This window comes from Patiria miniata, unplaced genomic scaffold (assembly GCF_015706575.1).
Source record: "Patiria miniata isolate m_02_andy unplaced genomic scaffold, ASM1570657v1 HiC_scaffold_20, whole genome shotgun sequence".
NCBI lineage: Eukaryota > Metazoa > Echinodermata > Asteroidea > Valvatida > Asterinidae > Patiria > Patiria miniata.
In genome coordinates this window covers 27,576,170-27,600,338 of record NW_024037059.1, presented here as the reverse complement: position 1 = coordinate 27,600,338, position 24,169 = coordinate 27,576,170, and the positions used below count along the sequence as shown (strand labels likewise).

Here is a 24,169-nt window from a genome sequence, read left to right as displayed (position 1 = left end):
TGAAGATGAATTGATTTTTTTCCCCTGATAAGTTATCATGTCTTTCGAAAATTTTAGGTAGCAAACCAGCAATTATGAAATATGATATTGTGGGAAATTTCCGAAGTTTTCTCGCTGAAGGTTAAAGAGCATTTTGTTCGTCATGAAAATTCGGTTATGTTGACCACATTAATTAGCCAACTCCAAACAAACACTTTCAAAAACATTCATTTTTGGTGATGTATGACAACTGTGCATGCTTATTACCATGGTGCTATCCATATATCAATGCAAGCTCTTTCTTCTGGTGAGCGCGGATATCTATTTTAGAAATTAGCTGAGGGAGCAACTGAGTAAGATGGACGCGCGGCCGCCAGATGCTTTCTATTGTTGCTTTCGAGCGCGGCGATGATCCTACTACACTTTGAAGTACTAGAGTTGACTCCTGTGTCCTTTCTCTATGGTTAGACAATCCCAAATTCAGTTAAAGGGAACATTTCATAGGATTTTTCATGACTTAAATACATTTAAAACAGCTTTCCTGCCATGTAACTATGAATTTCCACATCCTTTGTAGCTGTAAAAGGGAGACATTTCAACATTTTACTTTTTCTGCCAACGAGAATTTCCATATTAATGAGCCAATGTTTGATGTCATTCAAGGCGGAACAGTAGTGTCTTCCATAGCTTTGTGTACAAATATAAAAAATTGTCTTCATTTTCTTGGAGTAAGTTCCAATTTTTACTTGTTTATCATATTAAACAACTTGTTTGGTATAGGCCAATATTTCTTCAAAACTTTTTTGTTGGTAATTTTGAGTGACGAATCTTTGTAGTGTTCATATGCACTTTTGACGTACCTCGTGTGACAAAAGCAAAATAGCGCCCTCTTACATGTATTGATGAAAGCTAGGATTTGCTAATAATTGGAAAAAATATCACTTTCTTGTCACTTCCAATAAAAACGAGTATTAAGATCTTGAATGTATTGTTGCAACACATAGTAATGTGCATGAAAACAAGATGAGCTGAATTTCCACTGCACGTTTCCTTTCAAAGAAAAATTCAAACAATTCCATAAGACTTAAAATGCTCAAGCACACACCAGCTAATAAATAATTGCCTTCACATAGGCCTATATTTTAATAAGGTGGCTCGTATCAGATTTTTTATATCCGGAATGTTGCCATTCGGCAACAGCTTAAAGGGAATATACAATTTTGTAAACATCAAAAAACAAAAATACCAAATTATTATGAAATACCTTAATGGACTGTTAGGGAAAAAAATAATCCTGTAACATCATGACATCTGCTGTGCTGACATTTTTAGGGAAAGTGCTATTTTTGTATCAATTTACGCAATTGGAAAAAAAGCGTTGGAAAAAACTGCCCCGAATTTACCATATTTAGTTAGTTCGCATTTTGTTTGTAATCGACACATCTATGAACAGGTACAAGCCTTCTAGACTGGTTCCCTGACCTTGTAATTCCCCGATGCAACATGTTTTAAAATAACCCGGGAAAATCTAGAAACATCTTCATTTGTAAAATTCATTTTAAGCGTTCCTATCGCTGTTAATTAAAATCTTTCTCCGTTGTCAATCTTTGATTTTAACATTTTGTAATGACCTACAGTGTGCGTTTATGTGACCGAATTAAAAGGAAAATAATACTCTGCTCGCTCTATTTCATAAAATGGCACAGGGATAAAGTACATGTTATTGACTAGTAACTGGGAACATTTTGCGTAATTTGCATATTCTGTTCTCAAGTTATGTCTATTTACTTCTGTATTGTAAATATTGTAATATATTTCTAATTATATGTATTCGTAATTACCATAAATTATTTAATTCTATAAATATTTATGTACAAAAATGATGTAGTTCCTATGTCAACACAGCGTTGGCTGTTAAGTTATTAAAATTTCAGAATGTTTTGACTGAGTTTGTGTGGTTCAACTTAATTGCGTATTCCCCCCCCCCCTTTGTAATAGCATGTACTATAAAACCTGGTTAATATTCCCCCCTTCCATATCTTCAAAAGCTTTATGTTGAAATCAATCTGAAAATCACCCGGCCAATTTGAATATCATTAATATGAATACATTTAAAGTCATTATTTGGTCGAAACTCTTTAGTCTTGTATGGTTCCATAGATATTTTTTTTTCAGATAAAAAAAATCAAACGAAAAAAGAACATGAATGTAAAACCGATCCAAACCTGAATTTAAAAAAAAATAACAAAATATATTATCATGCATCGGCCGGGAATCGAACCAGGGTCCCGCGTGGCAGGCGAGGCGAGAATTCTACCGCCACCAAAGCTTCATATAAAGAACTAAAGATATTCTAAGATATACATGATGTCGTATAAACTTAGGTAGGGGGGGGGGGGGGGGGCTACAGATGACGATTCCAACACCCATACCTCTATAGGGTGACTAGAAGTATACTGATGACAATTCAACATGTGTACCTGTAGGGGCGACCATTATAGTTGCCCGTAGGTACAGATGACATCTAGGGGCTACCATTAACAGTCGTCCGTAGAGTTACTGATGATGGGGGCGGATTCCAGCACAATATTCTTAGGGGCGATATTAATAGTCGCCTGTAGCAGTACAGATAACATCTAGGGGCGACCATTAATTTTCTCTGCTAATAATCCATTTGAGTGACATCGGCTGAGTCACTACAGGAGAACCCGACCCAAAATCTTTACTCGGAGAGTTTTTATTGGGAGTTCAGTAGCCTAACTGGAGTTTATATGATGGGAAAGTAAAACTTCAGTTGTCATATCATGTGAGAGCCTTTGGACTTTCACCAGCATTCCTTGCTTAATGTTTTTAGTAACTGATCCTAAACCTTTTTTTGATTGAGCATTGATCAACCTGCACCGTGTTGTATTATTTACAAAACCATAGCGTTTCATGTTGTGACCGGGCATGATGTGTTCCCCTAGTTTCGACTGTTCTTATTATTTGACCACATGGTGGCGCTATGTTCCCTCGACTGCTAGTACATGTAGGCCACATGGTGGCGCTATTTTCAGGATGGCCGCGAGTTCTGAACACATGCATGACATGCATGGAACAACGTCGTTTTTTATTTGTAAACCATAGAAAAGTGGAAAATTATGTCGTAATGGTTGTAAACAAAACAACAGTTTTGAATACAAATCTATAGATTACGTATAATTGAGCTAAAACCAAGGTAAGTACATCATGCTTTAAATTGGCTAAATTTGTCGAATAATTATTTAGCAGCGCTGCTTAAACTTTAAAGGCCCACGATCGTGGGTTCTGTTCGAACAGAACCCACGAGTATGAACTCTTTTTAAATAGCGCCATCCTGCGACCCCAGTGTAATTTAAGTGGTAAACCAGATGTCTTCCAAGTCCGAAGGGTGTGTCAAGCAACAATGGAGAGTGCCAGGGGGAATACACACTGGCCAGCAGTTTACGACATAACATATGGGGCAAGGTAAACAAGAGCAGGAAGGTCCTTGAAATGAGAGTTCATGCATGTGCTGAGCGAAAAGTATAGGCCTATTCGAAACCGGGAGCCCTATAGAAAAAAAGTTTGGATTACTGAGAGCAGCTAGCTCCATGCTGAGATAGGCACATCTAATTCTCAAAGCTAAAGTGAAAGTACATTTTAAAAGAGAGACTGATTTTTGTCCCTCCATTTTGTTTGGCACTTGTGCCGTAAGTGTTGTCATTTGTTTCTACTTTATGTGCAGGCTAGGGACATGTATTTTCTAAATGGAAATCATTGCAATGGCCGAACCGCAGACTTGGAATTCGAAGTTAGTCACTTTGAAATTTTTTCAGCTGTAGCCATATGCACTAATAATTGAGCTAAACCATGGTAAAAAAAACATGCCTAAAGTTGGCTAAATAATTATTTGACAAACAGCGCCCCATAAAAAACAACCCCAAATAACATCCTTTTTAGTAGGCCTTATATGACATACACCAGAAAAAAAGGGGGAAAATTGTCAAGAAAAATATGAATGTAATTAAGACTATACTGTAGACTGTAAATTTGTCAGTAACTTGTGAATTATTTGTTATTTACCTAGCTAATTACATGTAACCCTTGTCTGAGTGTACCGTGTGTTAATGGCGGGACGTGTGTCAATCGTGGATTGGAATCATCTATACCAGTAGATGTTCCACATACTGTACGCCAGCACCAACTGCAAAGTACCAACTATTCGGTAAGTTTGGACATTGGTTTGTTGTTGATGTAAGTTAGACTGGTGCCTACAGCACTCGTGTGCCCTTTGCACCATTAACGTCACTGTGTAGCTCCGATATACTTTGTGTGTGCTTCTGCGCGTAGGAATACAACATTTCTTTTACACATGGGGTTCGGTAATGAGTGAAAAGTCTCTGTGGCTTAGCTCTAAGGTGGGAAAAAGAGTGGGATGAGAATGGCTTCTTTCCATTGTTTTGGGCATTGAGATGTTTGCCAGTTTCTGTTGAAGGTGGTGAGCAGGTAATCGCGGCTTTTCATGGGGAGGTGTTTTATTACGGCATTACTGATGCCGTCCTTTCCAGGGGTGGTACATTTAGAGGAGTCGATCGCCAGGTTTAATTCTTCTGTATTGAAAGGTTCGTTAATAACACTCTCCTGAAGACGGTCAGAGCATACTGACCGGAACGTCGAGTTTATACCTCTGGTTCTTTTCAAAACCATTCTCTTAGTTGAGAAATTATTGGCACATGGTGTTTCCACAAACCTTTCTTTATTAATTAATTAGTTAATACCACTGTCGTTGTTATCATTGACGGAGAAATGGTTTTCAGTATCTTTTTTTGATGGCAAAAGAGGAGGGGTAGTAATTGTTTGTACTGCTAACTTGAGTAAAACTGTCAGCAAGAGCTTCAGCCTTATCTTTGTCAGTGATGGCATCTGTATCGTTCTGATTCAGGACAGGGAAACTATTTGTGTTCCGAGTTTTTTCAATTCGTTTAATCTTATTCCAGATGAGTTTTGTGTTCATTTTAGGATTTATTTCAGAACAAAAGTTCTCCTAGTCTTTTCTTTTAGCGCTTTTAATTGTTTTTCTGTCTATAGCACAAGCCCTCTTATATAGTAGGAGGTTGAAGGGAAGACGGAATTTTCTGAGAATTTCCAAGGCTTTCTTCTTATCTGCAATAGCTTGTTTACATTCCTCATTGCACCAGGAGAAGGGGTTTTATAAGGGAAATTTTCGTAAGCTTCATTTTATGTTGTCTAACTCGCTGGGCTCAGTGATGTATCAATTACATGCAGTTTCGAATTTTGTCCACTCGGCTTTTTTAAGAGACCACTTTGGGGTGAAGTTGATAGGATTTGTACGGATAGGTTGATTTACTTTGACTATAACGGGGCAGTGGTCGCTTCTCCAGGTGTCGTCCAGAACTCTCCAGTTGCATTTTGTAGCTATGCCTGGCGAAACGAAGGTAACGTCTATGGAGGAGAGTGTAGCTTCGGAGGTGTTGACCCTTGTACCGTCTCCGGAGTTAATACAAACCATGTTGGTGTCAGTGAGAAAATCATCAATAATTTGACTGTTATGATCTAATTTCGCGCTCCCCAACAGGGGGTCATGACTGTTGAGATCACCACATATAATACAAGGTTTATCTGTTTTGTCTACAATTCCTTTCAGTGAATTTTCATCCAAGGTATTACAGGGATTATTGATGATGTTGATTTTATTTCTGTGATTATCATAAAATTTGCCTATCTGGTATTCAATCGCAGGAGTGTTGGAGCCCAGAACATACTTGAAGGCAAGGTCACATTTTGCAAATATTGCACAACCTCCACCTCTTTTTGGGGTCCAGAATTCTGCCTGTCACAGCGGTATCATGTGATTTTTTGTGTCTCCAGATTTGGCCACCCCGTGTCTGACAAACCCTTGTATCAACGGAGGATTCTGTTCAGTCATTACCAACACCCAGGCTTACATCTGCACGTGCCCCACTGGCTACAGTGGCAACAACTGCCAAATTGGTGAGTTTTTCTTGCAAAGTTTACAAATTTCCTCTTTTCTTTTTAAATCAGGGGTGTGAAATCTCAGCTTTTAAAGCTGATTTCAGCTTTTTTGTTTTGAATTTCAGCTTTTTTGTCCCCCACTTGCTTTTCCTGCAAGAATGTTGCAGCCAATTTACATCTCCACAGATCAATAACTAGTTTATAGACGCCTGTTTGTCTTATATCTTTATGATAGGTCTCTCTCAAAAATGGCCATTCCTGTAGGAGAACTGTAAACGCGTATTTTACGCAATTAAGCACGCATTGAGCAGTGTTGAAAATGTTCCAAACACGTGCTTCTTGCTTAACATGTATTCGAAATACCATGCAGCCGATTGGGCATTATGCAAGTTGACGCTCAAAATGCCGATGCACGTGGCTGGTCTGTAGGAAATGATGTCATGCTACTTGACTTTGCATTTTTTATTCCCTACGGGTGTGCAAATTCATATCAAAATTGGCTTGGAGGATTCAGGACTGTTGAGCCCCCAAAAAAAGGCTCCAGTTTTTGGTATGTGCTCGCGTCGCCGTAGCCATGCGCGTTGGCAAAATTTTTAAAAAAAAATTCAATGTAAGATGATGTCTCAAAACTGCCAAACTCACTGGTTTGACTGGAATCCTGCTGCTGCACAATTTTAACGTGTTTTAGATGGGGTTACAATCGAGTATAAGTTTTATGTGGCCTCTCTTGGCTCCCATACATTTTGCATTAAATTTAGTTGGGCACCATATGCAGTCATTAGCTGGGAAAAAAAGCCGCGTCGCTGACCACTTTTGGGGCAACCTCCACACCAGAAACTGAAGACTTTTTTGGGGCCTTAGGGTTCTTGTTATTTGTTTTAAAGGTACTATCCGTCATTTGTAATTTGTGCATTTTGTTTGTTTGAAGTAAAAAAAAAGTGCTCAAAATCTAAAGAAGGGTGCTGAACAACTAACCTGATGAAGCTTCAGCTCAGTGAATGCTGTATATTTCAAATCAATTTTTGCTGAATTATGTTATGAATTGGGCCTGCATTCAGCGTCGGAGACACGTTCTCACTGAGCCGATAGCAGCTACACGATGTCGCGCACCGATCCGACGAATTATAGCAACCACGCTTGCGTGCACTTCCCCGAATAAAAAGCATGAACTACTTTTCAAAAATTTTCAACGGTGCGTTTAGACGCAGTTGGAAAGGCCTTCTTTCGTTGATTTCTTCAAAATGACAGCTCGCCAGAAAGAATAATTTCACAGGGAGTTTAGTCCCCTTACTATCTTTCAACCAAGTATGTTTTTCAGTGGTAATCACGTCGGTTACTTTTTGGATAGTTGCAAATGATGGACTGTAGCTTTAAGGTTCAGTTTTTTAATCACCATGAAGTGCCATGAGCATAATTTTAAAGGCATATTTGATCATTTGCTTTTTATGCATTTTATTTGTTTCCAATAATAGCACTGCTCAAAATCCAAAGAAGAATTTCAAAACCCAACCTGTTGAAGTTTCAGCTCAGTGGAAATCACACTTTTTTGAGAAAGTTGTGACCATGCATCTTCATTTTTCGATGGTTTGGTCCGAACCATGGTGAGGAAATTATTTGTTTATTTTTTTCAAAAATGACAGCAAATTAGGCGCAACGATTTTGCAAGATGCTAATATTTTTCTACAATACCGTAGGTCTCGTTCAAATGACATCATTTCCTACAGACCATCCACATGTATCAGCATTTTGAGCTTCAAATTGCATAACGCGCATCGGCTGCGTCATATTTTGAACACATTTCGAGCAAAAAGCGCGCTTGTTTGAAACATTTTCAACACTGCGCAATGCGTGCTAGATTGCGAAAAATACGAGATTGCAGTTCTCCTACAAAGATGGCTTTCATTGAACGAGCCCTATGGAGTACCAATGTGAATACGTCACGCACACAAAATGTGTGTAAAAAACATTAAAGGGGCACTAGGTCCTGAAATCCCCGAAAATGTTTTGTTTTGGATTGTTTACTTAGTCCATGTTAAACATCTGGTTGAAAGGAAACCAACCTAATGTCTTACCCCTCCCGAGAAAAGACGAAGAAACCCTGCTTGTTTACATCGGACATGACGTAGCACGAATACATTTTTCGTGTCGTTCTCAGTGTACGATACACGTTGTGTGTCTCGGGAACAGCGCTATAGCACATGGTGACCAATCACCAATGCAAAAAAAAGTGGTTTCTTCAACGTCCGCAAAAGGCGAACATTTACGAATGAAATCACAACTAGTATCCAAACAGCTCGAATTTATGGGGTCGCAAAAGTGGACCCCGAAATTTGTTCTCGTACAAATGTATGCATAATACAGGAATAACACAAAAACGCCCAGTTTTGAAAGGATAGTTGTGTGGATAAACGTCTTGTTCAAAGTTTTGTAGCCCAATTGGGCTGTTCCAGGACCTAGTGTCCCGTGATTCAGCCTGAGAACCAACATGCACTACATTTTATGGTTCTAAATGACATCACACTTCGGTACTCCATTAGGCACGATATTCATGATCTTTTGGCGGTTTTGTTTTTTATTTTTGCAAATGATCCGATAGGCCTATGCCTTAAAGGGAGTATGGCACTGTATTATCCCTTTGTCATTATTATTATTATTATTATCAGATCTTGCCAACCCATGTGGTAGCAACCCTTGTCTCAACGGTGGTACCTGTTTCCCAGCGACCAGTGATTACGCTTGTAACTGTCCCTTAGGTTGGCAAGGACTGCGTTGTGAAACGGGTAAGTACAAGCAAGAGTATTTTATCCACAAACTTCAACCAAAGTTTTCTTGCAATGAATTGTCAAATCACAAGTATTCATATTATTTAGTAACGGAGAAATGCGGAGTGTGGATCAAAACACTTGGGAACATGGTGCTTGTGCCCTTTGGCAAGACACTTTACTTCAATTGCCTCTCTCCACCCAGGAGTATAAATGGGTACCTGTGAGAGTAGAGACCAGATTGCACGAATGCTTGTGCTCTTGGGCAAGACACTTTACTAAAATTGCCTCTCTCCACCCAGGAGTATAAATGGGTACCTGTGAGAGTAGAGACCAGAATGTGTTGATATCGAGCTGCTGCACAAAATAGTCTCACGGCCTGATAAACAGGGGTAATAATTGTGAAGTGCTTTGAGACCTTTGGTATAAAGCGCTTATTTGAACACAACATTATTATAATTATTATTATTATGTAATTTTTTTTCAGCTGTTGTGAACCCTTGTTCCAGTTACCCATGTCAGAACGGTGGTCGTTGTCTAACCAACACAGTCACTGAGTACGTGTGTCAGTGTACAGCAGGATACGGTGGCACCAACTGCCAAACAGGTAAAACTCTCAACCAATCAGGATAGTACGTACTTTTAGCTCCACCAATCAGAAATTTTAAACCTTTATCTCAACCAATCACCATCTTCCGCATACAAGCAAAATAGCATTCTTTATCAACCAATCAAAGTCCCCACATTTTTACTTTGAACCCTTACCTTCTTGGTACACGTTTTGACCACCCAGCTGGCCATGTACAACATCTTTTGTCTAAAGTTATTTGTCATGTCCAAAATCTCTTGTCTAAAGGGTAAATTGGCCATGTCCAAAATCTCTTGTCTAGAGCTAAATTGACCATGTCCAAAATCTCTTGTCTAGAGCTAAATTGACCATGTCCAAAATCCCTTGTCTAAAGCTATTAGCCATGTCCAAAATCTCTTGTCAAAATTAAGCTCTTGTCTAAAGCTATTGGCCATATCCAAAATCTCTTGTCTAAAGCCAAATTGGCCATGTCCAAAATCTCTTGTCTAACGCTAAATTGGCCATGTCCAAAATCTCTTGTCTAAAAGTACTAGCCATATCCAAAATCTGTCTTTTACTCTATTGCCTAGGTCTTTGACAATTGGGAACAAGCTGATAATAGAGCCGGTCCAACCAATTATACTTGTTTCTATTGGCCAGTTTAGTAGATATCTAACCCTTTTCTTGCAACATTCTCCAATCAGCATGATTCCTTTTTCTCGGGCAGCCAATCAGCACCCCTGATATATTTCCCTTGTCCAATGAAATAGTCTGTTATTAGCCCAGAAGTTGTTTCTTTTCCTTGCAGTTTCAGACCCGTGTTTCAGCAACCCTTGCCTGAATCAAGCTGAATGCCTCAACCTGGGCAGTGCCTATCACTGTAGCTGCCTGCAAGGTTTTTCCAGTGACAACTGCCAATTTGGTAAGCTTCAACGATATTTCCTTAGCAAAATGCGTTATTAAACCCTCGTCACACATTCACTGTTTGGAGCTACGGATATCCACGGTTTTATGGTAAAATTCATCATAAACCGTGGGAGTACTTTATTCATCCTTAATACCTCCGTGGTTATCTGTCATCTTTCTTGGGTATTTGTGGAGAGGCCACAGAAGTTTAAAACTGTTCCAAACTTCCGTGGTGAATCGTCATGAGAATCAATCCGTAGTGCAACCGTGGGACATCTGTAGGACAACTGTACTAATTTGTAGTGTTATTCCTGGCTCTTCGTGGCTATTCGTACATTTTCTTGGAGATTCGTAGTTCATTTATGGCAGAAATCTCTACAAATTTGCTACGAATGTTCTACGAATATGTCCAGGTATGCTTCTGCTTAGGTTGTACTACGAATATGTATGCTTTATTCGTAGGAGAACCTTGGTAGTCCGTGGCTCAATTGCAGACAACCGTGGCTTTAAAGTCATTATTCTTAGTAATACCGTCGATATTCTTCACCAATCTGTCCATATTCTTGACAAACTGTGGTGTATTGGTAGAGAAACCTTAGGACAGTCGTAGCTATCCGTCCTGAAACCGAAGTGCATTCTTAGAAAGTCGACTTCTCCACATATCTCGACGGTTCATCATGGTTGATTGATTCTTTGTGAATGGATATTCGTAGATCCAACTGTGAATATGTGACTGTGGTTTGACTGACTAAAACCCATCAGGATGGTTTTATGACATTGACAGGTACCCATCAGATTTTTGCTTATCACATAACCTTGCTAAGCAACATTCTGTGGTTAGAAGCTCAGTAGCTGATTTGTTTTTTGTTTATAAAATTTTGTTGTTGTTTACTTTGCAGTTTCTATTCCAGCTGACCCGTGTCTCACCCAGCCGTGCCACAACAATGGTTTTTGTCAGGTGTACGATCTGAACAGGGAGTACCGATGCTTCTGCAGTCAGAATTACGCTGGAACGCACTGCGAAATAAGTAAGTCAAACAACTTCAAACACTTTGCCTATCAAACCCTGAAAGGGCCAAGGGGCGAGGGAGGGGGCATGGAATCCGCCCCCTCCCCTTATATTTTTCCGCAATACCCTTGCAAAAAAAGTTCCCCACCAGAGCTTCCTGACTTGTTAGCCTCGAGACTTGCACATCTTTCGATACCAAAAACATAAAATTCCAACCGTTTCTTGCTGCGCTTCGAAACTTTTTGTAGTGTACATAAAGCAGAAGTACCATTGGTGCATATGAATAAATAATTAGTCATAATTCCAAAACCCTTAAACCTATAGTCATAAAATTTCTTGGGTATGGCTATATTAAGTTATTCTATGCATGTACAAAGTTTCATAATTTTTCGTCTTTTGATGGCAGAGATCTGAAGGGGGGGGGGGGGGGCGGCTATGAGATGGTCAAAATAACCCGTCCCCTTTAGGGTTAAATCAGCACACTATCTTTGATACCTCCAGAGATGTAAAATTTAAAAAAATACCAATCCTTTTTTTGCAAGAAGTGTTCTTAAAAACACTTTCATTACCTCTTTTAATCAATAGGTCTTGTCCTTCAAAATCCCTGTGACAGTTCCCCGTGCCAGAATGGGGGAGTCTGTTTCCGTAGCAGCGTTCGAGAGAGCTACGTTTCTTCCTGTGTGAATGACTTCACTGGAGTTCATTGTGAAAACGGTAAATAAGTAATAATTTGTTTCAGGCTTTTGTGTTTTCAAAATTGTTTGGTTAATTCTATATTTTAAACTGAATGGAGGAACTTATAATTTATGATAATCTTGATCTATTGTTTTCAACAGCACCTACCCCTCCAGATCCATGTGAACCCTCCCCCTGCCAGAATGGAGGAGTCTGTTACCCACAAGGCAGTGCTGGCCATCTCTGCGATTGTCCAGACAACTACGTTGGTACCAACTGTGAAACTTGTAAGAGACTATTAATTATTGGAGAATTAACTCTTAGATAATTTTATGAACTTGTAATCCAAATTCTTAAAATTTGTGACTTTCTACTCCTTTTTTTTTTTTTTTTTTTAAGATGTACTATCTGAGCTCTTGAATAAGTTCAAATTTGTTCGTCTTCATCATGAATTTTCAAAATTTTGGGAGGACTGAATTCTTGTCAGGCCGTAAATAATTTGAAATTTGTTACGTAGTTATTTCATATTAACTTGGACCATTTTTTTGTTCGATGTCTCATTCGAAAGTGAAAAACTATTGTTTTGCAAGAAAATAGCAATTTTACAAAATTATTTAGAGTTTTTTAAAGTGAAACTCAAAAATTGCATCTACAGTGAATCTTTCAATAAATATTCAAAATACCTGTTTCATTCTCTTCTTACGAAACCTCATTTTCTGGTTTTTATTTATTTATATTTTTCTGGTACAGATGTCGCGCCAGTTATTCCATGTCAGAGCGACCCTTGTCATAATGGAGGCGTATGCTTCCCCCAAGGGCCTGGCTACACGTGTGTTTGCGCTAATGGTTACGCCGGAGCCCATTGTGAAATTGGTAAGAAACAGAAAAATAATTTTATAAAAAGATTCATAAAATCATCTGAAAATTGTCTTTCTTCTCTCTGCAAGTATTTGCATAGATATTTTGTACTGTACAGCTGATCAATTTTAAAACAGCTCACACTTACAAAAAGGGAACAGCAGTCTGCAAGCGATTTTTGTATACCATGTTTGTTTGGTGGTGTATGTGCTTCTGGACTTGTGATGGACTTGTGATTGACTTGTGATGGACTTGTAATGGACTTGTGATGGACTTGTGATGGACTTGTGATGGACTTGTGATGGACTTGTGATGGACTTGTGATGGACTTGTGATGGACTTGTGATGGACTTGTGATGGACTTGTGATGGACTTGTGATGGACTTGTGATTGATGTGTGATTGACGTTGATTGACTTGTGATTGACTTGTGTTGGACTGGTTGTGACGCCCACTATAAAAGACTACAGCAAAACCGTTCGTCACCCCAACAAGCGAAAATACTAAGAAGAAAACACTGAAAATCTAAGGAATAGAATTCAAAAGAAAATGTAATTAAATTAAACAGTTAAACCAAATAAACAACAAAATTAATCAATCAAAATGTTAAATGAAATGTAAACAAATAAACAACTAAGTTGGATTAAACAAAATATCAAGGAACAAATCAAATTAAACCAAAAAGAAGAAAACTTTTACCAGAAATGTCAAACAAATGATACAATCTCCTTGGAATAAATCACATGATTTTAAATTGTTTATTCTAATCTTCAACTCGATTTCTCAACTCAAATCTCCAAATCACATCTCCAAATCAACACTTCAAATCAAATCTCCAAATCAGACCTCTAAATCAATTTTTTTTTGTTTGATTCCATAGAAACTGCTTGTGTAAGCACGCCATGTCAAAATGGCGCTGTGTGTTTGTCAACGTCCAACGGGGGCTTCGTGTGCCAATTTTCCAGTCCCATGTATGCAGGAAAGTTCTGTGAAATCAGTAAGTACAGTACAGTGCAATTGAAACCTAACACTGCGAAATGGAATGGGAAAATTTGTGAAAAAAAATTCGCATTCGCATTCGCAGTATGATTTCGCATTTTGAGCGTGACTTTTACCCCTTGCGAATTCGCAGTGAAAATGTGCGAATGCAGTGCGAAAACGGCGCGAATGCGGTGCGAAAAATTTGCGAATGCGGATGTTTTGCCAAAACGGTGCGAATACTTTGCGAACAAGTTGCGAAAAAAACTGCGAACGCGGTCTGAAAAAAATTGTGAAAGCCGAGGGAAAAATTGGTGAGTACAAAATCAATGTGCGAAAAATGTGCGAAAATTGTGCGGAAGGGGACGCAAACACGTTACGAAATTGATGTGATGAAAGTACATGTAGCTGCCGGTACCTACCTCGTGGTGTATTGCACGTATACAGTACGTACATACAGAGCTGCTTGATGTATGAAAACACGGGGGCCTGTACGTGCTATTGCAGCAGTGACTGGTTCCCACTGCACCACGCACTGGCAAGATGGAAATGCGGTAACCAGTCAATGCAGTAGTCGCGCGCGGTACGTGCATGTACACTGCAGTACAGTTGCATGCAGGCCGGAGGGCGCGGAATAGACATCGTAAAAATGCCAAGAAAACATCGTTGGAGAAAGATGATCTTTGCAAGCTTATACTCACAGAACTTGATCTCTCTTGTCGGTGTATGTATTTCCCGTGTTCGTGAATCTATTTTGAGGAAATACTACTGGTGTATGAAGTGAAACGATGCAGCGAGTTTCACCGAAATCACATACCGATAAACGAAGCTCAATGCCGGCCCACTGCCGGTCCACAACACACAGTGCATCATCGCACATTCGTACCAAGCGAAGTTCTGACATTGTTAGCCAGTTTCTCGTCCTAACTAGCATTGTGCACATGGTATAAATGACCTGCATTTTCCATTATTTTTAAGATTATCAACGGCAGATATTTTCGTTAACACTTTTTGAGGCCCTTTTTGTATAGCTTTGGTAGTGCAATGGAAACAGTTCCGGCTGAACATTTTCATATAATTTTTAATGGATCTGAAAACAAGTATTCAGTTGCTTTATCATGTTTATGTGCCGTTTATTTACTCCATTTTCCAAGATTAATTAATTGATGAACCAACTGACAACTGTATTGAAAAATGAAAGCGTAGCAGGATTCAAACCTTTTATTAATCTCCATTTAGATATTTTTTTTATTATAAATTTTACCTTGTCTTACAGTTACAAAAACGAAAGAAGTTAAGCCACTTGAGGATATTATGCAAAAGCTAATAATAATAGCAGCCCCTTGAATAAATCCTTATATTCAAAACAAAACAAAAACAATGTTTACCGTCGTTTATCCATGGATTTTAATCCATTTGCTCTCCTCAAAGATTTGAAAAAAAAGCATTTATAGCTCTCCTGGATTTTCTTAACATGAAGGACTGCTGTTCCCCTGCAAGAGAATTAGACTAATTTTCCAAAGAACTAGCCAAGTGCACACACAAAACGGGCGACTCGTAAATTTGTCTTCCTGTCAAATACATGTAGTGCAAAATGTTGGTTTTTTTTTAACTTGTTTATGACACAGGTCTTGTAAAAATAGTTCAGGTCCAGTAAGATTTTTCGGTTACTAGACCTGCTGTCTAGTGTTTTTTTTTCATGAAATTCGAGCCCTGATTAATCATACACGTGTCGTGAAAAAAATTTTCACTGCAGTGTTCCCACTATTTCAAATTTTCAAATTCAGATATCGTTTACCATCAAACAGTCAGTGATATACATGTACATGTAATATCGATACATCATCATGCCGTCCAACAAGAGAGTTTAAAAAAAGCACAAAGAAGAAATGGCTGAAGCGGCAGCTAAGTGCCAGCGTTTGGACACTAGTTTTGAAAGTTAAAGTTTAAACACCATTATAAGTCGTCAACAGATAAAAATGTACAACGACGCGACTTTCAAGTTCGGCAAACAAGTCCACGTACGGACGCCACCGCAGCCCTGCTGTACAAAGACAGAAAAAGTCTTGTATTTTTTCCCCTCCTAAATCAGTGTTTCTTCATCAGATTTACAACTTTTGGTATCTTTCACGTCATATTAAGGAAAATAACAATTTTGGAATCAAGAAATTTAGCTGTTCTGCGTTCAATGCTGGTTACCGACCGCCACCATAGCCAGACTCGAATTGACCAGTTACCTCATATTTTCGCCAAAACCTAGAAATGGATGCCCTGAAATTTTTATGCCGTCTTCCTCTAGCAATCTCCTTCGAATTTCAGCAAACGAAAGAATATATTTCTGTTTTAGATTGACGATCCCCTGTTTTCCATACTGGGAGATACGCATTTTGAGGACCATGAGAACATATCCATGCACATGTAATTTCAGTTTTTAAAGGTGTGAAAAATGTTTCCCACTTGTGTGAAAAAGGTGTGAAAATTTTTCCCAATGTGAAAAAGGTGTGAAAATGTTTCCCACTGTGAAAAAGGTGTGAAAAAAATTCCCCACATGTGTGAAAAAGGTGTGAAAATGTTTCCCACTTGTGTGAAAAAGGTGTGAAAATGTTTCCCACTTGTGTGAAAAAGGTGTGAAAATTTTTCCCACTTGTGTGAAAAAGGTGTGAAAATTTTTCCCACTTTTGTGAAAAAGGTGCGAAATTTTTTTCACACTAAGGGGATAAGTTTTCACATTTTGTGTAATGAATATTCAGTTCTTGAGAGGGGAAAAAGTGTGAAAATGTTTCCCCTTTCAGGGTTAACTTTCAATTGCGCTGTACTGTATAGAATTCTCAATCTCAATTTTTTATTTCACAAACATTTATTTCCACTCAGTGTGCATTTATGATGTTCCTGTTCAAACTCAAAAATTGTCATTTTTTCTAATGTACAAAATGGCAGATTTGTTTCATCAATTCTCTTTTTTATGTCCGTATCACAGAGCTTGATCCGTGTTTGAGTAACCCTTGTGGCGTCGCTGGTACCTGTGTTAACCGGTTCACTAGCTACCTGTGTAACTGTGAAGAAGACTGGTCAGGTCTCAACTGCGAGACATGTAAGTAATTGAATTTGATGCTAATTCCTAAACTTTCTGAAGTACAACGTCTTTTAATTTCCAAGTGAATTACATTCTCAAAGCAATGTTTTTAGGCTATTATCATGTTGCGGCCATCAAGATTTTGTTCAAATCACCGTAACCAGAGCGAGGCTGGAAGGAAAAATAGTCTGGTTCCTTTTTGCACAAAAAAAGCATTATCATTCAGTACTGTTATTGGATACAGGGAACATGACTGAAATGGTGGCAGCATGATAAAGGTCTATAGAATGTCGCAAATGCTTTACTCTTTCGATGATTAGCTTTATTTACAATATCCAAATAAATTGAAAATCTGTATAAGAATTCCTGTCCAAAATTGCAAAGAATTGCTTTTGGCTCAAATGAATCTAAATGTTTCTTACACCTTTTCCAGCACCTTGTAATGAGAACCTGTGCATGAATAATGGCCTGTGCTTTTTGTCTGGTACCCAACGTCGTTGCCAGTGTACATCAGACTGGACTGGCGACCTCTGTGAAATCGGTACGTTTTGCAATATTTTCAAGCTCCATTGTATCAAGTTGGGTTGCTTATTAAAAGTTGCTATAAAATACCAATAAATCTATCACAAAGATCAAGAATTGATGAGAGTTATTTGTCCTTTACCTACAACACCAATAATTAATTTATTCGAAAAAAGTAGATTCTTACAAAGCAGGAGGGTGCAGATTCTTCTTAGCGCAAACTAATGTGAAATCTAATGAAGTAAATGTGTTCATGTTATCATGCCAACGATTTGAAATTTTCGAAAAAAATGTGATTTGTACATATCGAACAACTTGAGAAATTCTAATTCGCTCCAAAACCGATGAAATTCAGTATTTAAAAACATAGGGGCAGCCACAATTGAAAGGACTGTTTTATGACACACGTAAGTGATTTCAAATTACTTTTTTTGTAAGTGAAGAAAATGACGACGGTAATAATTTAAGATATATTAAATTGGCGATAAAATCGATCTTATATTTTTGTTGCTGTTTTGACAAATACAAACATTGCAAAAACTAGCACTACTTGCGAATGTACAATGCATTAGCGTTTCAAATTGTTATGCAATCTGTGAAAAAAATCAAACGATTTTCATCAGTTCAAAATGTTTTTAATATAATCCTTTTCTTGTTCGCAAAAGAGCAAAATATTCATCTTCTTTACTTCAAAGTACATCCAAAGCTTTTGTTTCTCTTCAGAACGAAAGAAAATGAAATAGTTGCCACGTGATTTAAATATTAAGGACAAGTGTCTCGCGACCAAATCCGAATTCACAAGTTCGTAGAGTGCATCTCTGAAATTGTTCTATTATTGAAATGACAAGCCAGAGCACATTTCTTCTCCGTACATAGTACAGAAATAATCAGTCTTCTGAAACTTGTCCTTATCTTCGGAGCTTGTGCTGTTATTCAGCTGGCATATTTTCTTCCCGTCTTCGGTTTTCTTGATGTTGAAGGAGCGACATCCGGGCTCCGTGGCGCAGGCCGAGCCACAGTCGACCACGCCCTTGGTGATAAACTCCCGGATGCTGTGGTCGAGGAGGCAGGTTGAGTTGAGAATGCGGCCGTGAGTGTCGGTAGAGACGCAGTATTGACGGGGTTGGGTTGAGAGATGAGCACAAGCTGCATGGCGAACACAAAAAGCCCTGAACAGTTTCGAACAGTATGTATCATCCATCCTGTCATTATAATGTGCGGTTATTTGAGCACAATCTTGATTGCCTCTCCAACTATTTGGTTGCCCATCACCCCATACCAAGAAGGGCTCGCCTCCTTCCTGACCGTCACACTCCCAAGTTCCTTCAACCTCTTTGTCATTGCAAGCAATCCAGACCCTGTATTGACTGTCCACCTTTCGTGCCAGTTCTGCCATGAAGTTCAGTTCCTCGAGCGAGCGAGGAGCGGCCATCTTGCCTCCCACGTCTTGGCAAGCTGTCTTGGCATCATCCCAATTATACTTTGAGGAAGTGAGGTGATAGCACGCACTCCCCCACAATTGCCACTCTGGCGGGCAAGAGGATTTGACAGGGGATCGAGAGGGGCAGAAATCTGACTCAGAGAGAGCCCTCATCGATAAAATGGCAACCTCAATGGCAAACAATCCGGACATAAACGCCATGATGAGCGGACAATTCGAAACGTTCGCTTTTCAGTCACTCAAGTTTACAAAGTGTCAATATTTCTGCGACCGGACTTGGCTGTGAAACGGCGAGAATCACTGGCTGGCTCGAAATGACAACTCCGCGCTATGGAACAGCAATATGAGCAACGTGTTGCACTTGTCAACAGTGTTTCAGTCCGTTACCATGGCTACAGTAATCATCGTTGCCATAGCCACACCAAATACAAACGACGACTGAATTCAATAATACGTTTTGCTGGATAGAACATTTAAGGTTGGTTTCCTTTCAACCAGATGTTTGCAATGAAATAGGATAAGTAAACAATTCATAACAAGAAATTGTCGGGGATTTCAGGACTTAGTGGCCCTTTAATACGTCTTCATTGTTTAACACCGTACTATGTAACGACTTGTCATCAAGTCTACACTAATGCAATGTTAAACAGTTTCCCATCGAAAGGAATTAGCCACCATTTTATTATAAATGATAAACACCTCGCCGAGCACATACCAAATTACTTAACAAAGAGTGGAACCTTGGAGTAATTGCATACTTTGCTCGTAATTGCTACTTTATTATCCCACCAATTATTAACTAATTGGATCCCTGTCTATGGCCTTCTGTGTCTTTTTGGTAATCATTGGCACAAACCCTCGGTTTTGTTGGTGACAAAATTCCTACTCATGCATGTATAACATGTGACATTATCGGCTGTTGATACGTTATCCGTTGGTTATTACATTATCAGTTGTAACAGACGGGCGTCCCGAAGGCCAGTATCGTTTTTCACGTAAACAAGTCGGGGTACAGTGCACAACCGCCGAGAAATGTCTGCATGGAGGAGCTTTTTTTCATGTTCGTATCTGCCTCCAATTCCTCTTTTTTTTATGGGAAAAGCTGGTCCCGTGCAAAAGACAATTCACGAATAGCCTTATAATGTAATAATTCCTTCCAAATAGATGCAATTTCAGCTCAGAAAACGCCACGGATGGAAAAGTGAAAATAAAAAGTCTGACATTGAATGCGATGCTGGGGCGTCTAGTGAGTACTGCATGGAAAAACTTTAGTTCGGCAACTGTTTTAAAATCCTTCATTGAAATGCAATGCAACATGACCTACTTGGAATACACATTGATAGTCTGGGGGAATTTGAGCTATTTATCCATTTCTAGATTGTCAATCTGCTGTAACTTTGGGAGATACGATGTTTACGCCGAAAAATACAATCCGAATGAAAGTCAACGTTCATTGAAAAATAAAACACTCGGGCATTAAAACAATTGGGAAAAAATTATCTAGCAGTAACCCGAGAAATACCAGGTGATTTCTCATAATATTTTATATTTTGAAATTTAATTTCATGAGAAATCATCAACTAATATAAAAAAAATTGACCGAAACAATAAAGTCTTTCACACACGACAAATACAATCCGAATGAAAGTCAATGTTTCTGGAATAAAAGCAACACATTCCCTTTGCATAGGAAGAAATACCCGTTTTAATGAATTTGAAGTTCGTCTGTTTTACTATTTTGTTTGGGCATCTTACCCGCACACTTTACCAACTAGAAATCTAGAAATCCACCCGTTCTTCAAATCAAAACTCCGCCAGCTAGTGCCAATTTGTCCCCCAAAATCACGGACAAAATTATAAAAACACATTCTTGAACTAATTAAAAACTCCGCCAGCTACAGCCAATTTGAAGCCCAAATCGCGGGCAAATCAATAAGTCCACATTCTCCAACTCAAAACTCCGCCACCTAGTGCCAATTTGCCCACCAAATCGCGGACAAAATCTTAAAAATTCATGTTCAACAAACTTTACAAAATAACACATAGGGTAACAACCGACTACGTTCCGGAAAACATGCTCACTGCCCTAAAAGAAAAAAAACCACACGATAAACAGAATCTGTTTTGTGAAGCTGCGTACTCTATTCATAGAAGCCACAGGACTGCAGTCAATTACAGAATTTGCCAATAAATCATCTACCTCCTGGTTTAATTTATTTTTTTTTTGGCAACTGTACACAGATCGTTGTCATGATAACTACGGTAAATACAAATTTGATGAAAATTTAAGCTACGCATGGATGGCGCTTGTGAAGGCCAGAAATAATAGGCAACTCGGGAAAAGCTATTAAGAAATGAGCTGCATTATACTCGCCGAGTACGAAATTCTTTTTTGTGATGCAGCGTTTAATATATATACCACGAGGCTATGACCATAGCGGTGAAGACAATTTAGTCAGGTGGCATACAGTTGGAATCGTGACCGACTGGTCCAAAGCACCAAACTTGGCAGATAGATTCTTATGGTCCTAGAGAAGATAATTAGAAGGGGTGACAACTGAAATTCGTTTGGATAGGGTGCCTAATTTGCATAAAGCGTTAATCCCTTCCGTGTAATATATTTATATCCATATTTGGGTAGATCTTTATTTTTTTATTTTTTGAAAAGTATATTTTGGGCATTCGACTTACATATCCTTACTTAAATAACATTTTCTAAAGCATATCTGAGACTTAAAGATTATGAGGACGTAATAAAGTTCCAAAATGGCTACCATTATACCCTAAAGTTGCGCGCATTTCCTTTTCCCTCACATACAGTACCATCAAGTAGTCTTGCCAAACCTCAGTATTGATGAGCTTCAAATTCACAAAGATACCTACAGACACAGTTACCCTAACAAAAATAAATGGGAAATTATGTGAAAAATAATATCATCTTGATATTTAGCCCACAGAAACAAAAATGAGGCGTCCGTAAATTGGGCTAAACATTAGGCGAAGCCTGCCTAACGTGAGGGACTTGATCAAGTTCCCAGTTTTTGTTTTCTGGGCTAAATATCACAATGTTATCATTGTTCACATGATTTGACGTTTTAATCGAGTAACTGTGCCAGTAAGCAACTTGGTGAATTTGAAGCTCATCAATTCTAAAGTTTGGCAAGATTACTTGATGATATCTGGAGACAAGGTTAATGTGCGCAACTTTAGAGTATAATAGAAGCCTTTTGGATCGTTACTGTGTCCTCATAATTATCCAGTCAGTCTAAAATGCTTTAGAAAATGTTATTGAAGAAAGGATGTGTAAGTGGAATCACCAAAATATACTTTTCAAAAAAAAAAAATAGTCAAATATGGGAGTAAATATATTACACGGTAGGGATTAACGATTTATGCAAATAAGGCACCCTTCCCAAAAGAAGTTCAGGTATCACCCCTTCTAAATATCTTCTCTTAGGCTATAACAATATATCTGCCAAGTTTGGTGCTTTGGACCAGTCGGTCACGATCTTGTCCAAAATTGGGTCTAAGCCAGCTGACTAATTGGGATATTGGCATCTTAGGGGCAATTGAGGGTGTGGGAGGATGGGTCTACACTCGGAACCAGTCTGGTAACAGTTTAAATGATGTTGCCTAAACGTTACACCTGTGGCTTGATAAGCCTTTTTCTTATGATCAGATGCACTGGTGGTAATGAGAGGTGTGGGGCCTCCATTAGAGGGGCGTGTCCTCCTGCTTGGAGCCAGTGGGGTGACACATGCTACAAGCAACTCAGCGAGAATCTACCATGGGCTGAGGCAAAACAGGAGTGCATCAAGATGGGAAGCGTGTTGGTCATGCCACAGTCTCAGGAGGAAACTGAATTCCTTCGGGAGAACCTAAGCATCTGGTTTTGGATCGACTGTAACGATCTGGAAGGTTTGTCATAAAAGATATATGCCCAGTGGCGCACCCAATGGGGGGGGGGGGGGGAGGCGCTCGGGGGGCTTGAGCCCCCCCAGAGGTTGTCCCATTTTTTTTTCTGGTAATTTTTTTTTTAGTTCCTCGATTTGACCTTGGTGATATGTATGTGGCCTATTTTCGAGTAGTATAATAGAGGTGTAAGTGGCGCCACCAACGTCAAAATAGTCAGTTCCCACACAAAAAAACACCAATTTTGTTTCTGCGGCCCAAAATTTTGGGCAAAATTTTTTGAAAAAATTTAATTTCAAAAAAACAGAAACTGTGAGCCCCCCCCCCCACCAAATCCTGGGTGCGCCACTGTATATGCCTTGTTTACTCATCATCACTTTATTGCTGGCTCCAAGAAAACGAAAATGATCATGTTTAGAAATTAATCACATATTTAAATGAATTCGTTGAAATGTTACAGCAAAAACTAAGATGAAGATAAAATATCTATTTCAAAAACTGTCAACAGAATGTCCGTTTGAAGTGCAAATAACAGTATTGTAAGGAGCTTTTTATTCTCTTTCCTAATACCTGCAAACCCTCATTTCAACCTCTGCCCAGTTCTGTCTCATTTTGCCAGAACACCTCACAAATTATCAAACACTAACTTCTCTCTTTTGCAACAAAATGTCACAATAAGCTTATTTTAGAAATATTACAAAATATATACAGTGGACTTTTATTAAGCACCATTTGAAGTTTTGCATCAGTGAATATTCTACCTGATGTATAATTGTAAATATTTGTTTGTGTTTGACAGCTATTATTGAGGATCTGTGTAGCAGCGATCCGTGTCAGAACGGTGGAACGTGCCAGCAACAAATGTTTGAGTTTTTCTGCAAGTGTCTGTCTGCATTCAGCGGCACACGTGAATTAGGTAGGTACCAATTGCCAAATAGGGTAAACTACATAGTTGGGCAGAGGGAAAGTTGAAACAGATACAGGACGTGTTAAACAACACCTGAATAAATCCCTGTCATCTGATTGGTAGGACGCTGATCACATGACATTGAATTATTTGTCCTAGTGCACGGCCCGGCCGCACAGCAAAAATAGAAGTTCCATTACACAGTCACTCTCAGTGGCGCAGCGTTGTATAAACAAATTCACCTCATGGAATGGAACATTCTGTCTGTCATCGAATGAAATTATTCTTACCATTGCACTCATAAACTTTCATTGTTTGTACACCATCCATTGCGGGTCATTGATGCCAGTGGTACAGAGGTATGCAGTGACAAATAGGGTGATACAGACGGTGAGGTAGAGAGTCAAGGTTGAAAGATACAGAATCTGTCAGCAATGCCAACTATAGTGACGAATATGGTGATAACTATGGTGGGGAGAAAGCTGGAGGTACAAGAGATGTAACAGCAGCAAAGTAATCTTTTATGAGGACAATGAGACAAATCTTGGAAAATGTCAAAAGTATCAAGTGGTTACTGTGTTGTTAG

At 38.9% G+C, this 24,169-nt stretch overlaps 2 protein-coding genes across 2 annotated transcripts; one reads left to right on the top strand and one right to left on the bottom strand.

Moving 5' to 3' along the window:
- The first annotated feature begins 4,351 nt into the window (after positions 1–4,351).
- LOC119727958 (fibropellin-1-like) lies at positions 4,352–23,586 on the top strand. Its single transcript, XM_038200039.1, has 12 exons — positions 4,352–4,361; positions 5,382–5,519; positions 5,869–5,991; positions 8,637–8,753; positions 9,223–9,342; positions 10,112–10,225; positions 11,109–11,237; positions 11,804–11,932; positions 16,706–16,819; positions 17,235–17,342; positions 22,444–22,682; positions 23,476–23,586. Exons 1-11 carry the CDS (start codon positions 4,352–4,354, stop codon positions 22,644–22,646), a joined length of 1,305 nt encoding a protein of 434 aa, XP_038055967.1. The 3' UTR covers positions 22,647–22,682; positions 23,476–23,586.
- On the bottom strand, positions 18,061–19,083 carry LOC119729093 (P-selectin-like). Its single transcript, XM_038201601.1, has one exon. The coding sequence runs from the start codon at positions 18,963–18,965 to the stop codon at positions 18,156–18,158; it is 810 nt and encodes a 269-aa protein (XP_038057529.1). The 5' UTR covers positions 18,966–19,083; the 3' UTR covers positions 18,061–18,155.
- Positions 23,587–24,169: the final 583 nt, after the last annotated feature.

Excerpts from the sequence above, each read along its gene's own strand:
- LOC119727958 (XM_038200039.1), top strand. Across the intron at positions 5,992-8,636 it reads TGGCAACAACTGCCAAATTG|ATCTTGCCAACCCATGTGGT; the intron begins GTGAGTTTTTCT and ends TATTATTATCAG. Across the intron at positions 8,754-9,222 it reads AGGACTGCGTTGTGAAACGG|CTGTTGTGAACCCTTGTTCC; the intron begins GTAAGTACAAGC and ends ATTTTTTTTCAG.
- LOC119729093 (XM_038201601.1), bottom strand. The coding sequence starts at position 18,965 with ATGGCGTTTATGTCCGGATTGTTTGCCATTGAGGTTGCCATTTTATCG.